Source organism: Musca autumnalis, unplaced genomic scaffold (assembly GCF_047663935.1).
Source record: "Musca autumnalis isolate F117 unplaced genomic scaffold, ASM4766393v1 scaffold_5, whole genome shotgun sequence".
NCBI lineage: Eukaryota > Metazoa > Arthropoda > Insecta > Diptera > Muscidae > Musca > Musca autumnalis.
The window spans coordinates 83218378-83220330 of NW_027412088.1; the positions used below are offsets into that span (position 1 = coordinate 83218378).

At 35.5% G+C, this 1953-nt stretch overlaps 1 protein-coding gene across 1 annotated transcript; it reads left to right on the plus strand.

The window, feature by feature from the left end:
• The first annotated feature begins 635 nt into the window (after nucleotides 1-635).
• On the plus strand, nucleotides 636-1492 carry Vps25 (vacuolar protein sorting 25). The gene is made up of 2 exons (XM_073988799.1): nucleotides 636-795; nucleotides 859-1492. The coding sequence occupies exons 1-2, from the start codon at nucleotides 746-748 to the stop codon at nucleotides 1331-1333; spliced, it is 525 nt and encodes a 174-aa protein (XP_073844900.1). The 5' UTR covers nucleotides 636-745; the 3' UTR covers nucleotides 1334-1492.
• Nucleotides 1493-1953: the final 461 nt, after the last annotated feature.

A 1953-nucleotide genomic window follows, 5' to 3' on the forward strand; every position in this document is an offset into this window, starting at 1 on the left:
AAATCCCTTTCGTTTGGGAATAAGTTCCAGTCTTCTAGTTATACTCTCCACCAGTCTCCGAAATTTCAGTGTCAGAAGGGAATTATATGGGGTACACCTTGGGTCCCAAGGACTGATGGAAATTTCAGTTTTTTAATGTTTTTATCGATTTTTGCACATGTAAACAAATTCAATGAGGCAAGCAGTTCATAGAAACATCAAATAAAACATCATATTCTTGTTCATCGCTGTAAATTTGGGAATAGTGGGATGTACCCATCAGAGTGTGCATCTGTAAAATCCGTTTGATACAAAAATTTTCGTTAAGAAACTGTAATATGATGGTTTGAGCTATTGATTATTGGTTTGTTCCAGTACTACACATTTCTACACATTTTTACTCCGATAACCGATTTTTCCTTTATGTTATCGAAAAAACTAGTAAAAATGTGTAGAAATGTGCAGTACTGGAACAGACCATATATATATTGTTATGTCACCCTGCTTTGTCCGTCACCATTTAAGGGTCACCCTAAAACAGAGTTGTATGCTGATCATATGTACTCAACTGTCCTGTCATGTGTAAACGCTGGTTTAGGATGTAAATGCCAAAGTCTATAATTATAACAATTGTCGGCGTTGTATGCTAAATTGTTGTTGAAGGTGACGGCATTTATTTTTTAAAAGGAACTCTGACATCAGCAATCAGCTGTAACTTAATCATCATTCATAGACATAGGATAAGTCACAACAGCTAACAACTAGGATGACAGAATTCCAGTGGCCTTGGGAGTACACTTTTCCGCCCTTTTTCACGTTAGTAAATAAATATTTTATTTCATACAATTCATAATGACTTACGCCTGTCATTCCCTCCAGATTACAGCCACATGAAGAAACAAGACAACAGCAGCTAAATGTTTGGTCAGAATTATTTCTTAAATACCTCAAGCACTTAAACAAATTCGCCCTGAACGTAAACGAAGGGTCATTCCCATTGTATTACAATGAATCTCTTAATCGACGTCTAGCACCATCTATGATTTTACAAATTCTCGAGAAACTACAACGAACCGGTCATGCCCAACCATTAGATAAAAAACGACAAGAATGGCAAGTGTATTGGCATACGTTGGAGGAATATGGTAATATGATTTACGATTGGATTCAAGAAACAGGTCAAACAAGAAGTGTCTGTACTCTGTATGAAATAGCCAATGGAGAATCAACGGAAGGCAAAGATTTTCATGGAATTGACGAAAGTGTGTTGGTAAATGTTTTACGGCTGTTGGAAGACAAAGGCAAATGTGAACTAATCGAAATGGATGGCAGTTATGGTGTTAAATTTTTCTAATAACTACATAGAGAACAAAGGAACTGACGCATATGTATCATCACGGTCCTATATGTTAACACACACAAACATTCTTGTACATTGTCTTGTTAATAATTGCTAAAAATAACAAATCACGCTTAAATATAGTTATAACTTTTAAGATTTTATAAAAAGATAGACATCGACACTTTTGACAAGTCACTATTTTCTAACGGTTTCATAGATACCGCGTATCCCAGTTACCAGCCTGATATTCTTCTGAGGAATATCAATACTTCATCAAACTGTTACAGGTTCGAAGACCAAGTGATGGATTTTTAAGATCGAGGCCAGGGAAAAATTGTATACTCTTCCAGCTGGCGAAAAATGTGAAATTTTTATCAGTTCAAAAACGGTGAAGCCATAATAAGGCGAATTTTCGGAACTTCAAAGGCCCATATCTCGGAAAGCAGGGACTTCCCCAAAAAAACTATATATTTTTGGAATCAGGAAAAACATATCTGTGATGAAAAATATTAAAAAGGTTAAAATACTTTAGAATTGTGGCCTTATCTTTCCTTTAGCTACCGCTCTCAGATAAATTTAAAATTTTTTCCACATGTGGTATACTTCCCGAGATATGTATACTTCCCGATTAA

Bases quoted from the DNA above. Each gene is read 5' to 3' on its own strand.
- Vps25 (XM_073988799.1), top strand. From the start codon at position 746: ATGACAGAATTCCAGTGGCCTTGGGAGTACACTTTTCCGCCCTTTTTC. The intron at 796-858 runs GTTAGTAAATAA...CATTCCCTCCAG, and splicing joins ACTTTTCCGCCCTTTTTCAC to ATTACAGCCACATGAAGAAA.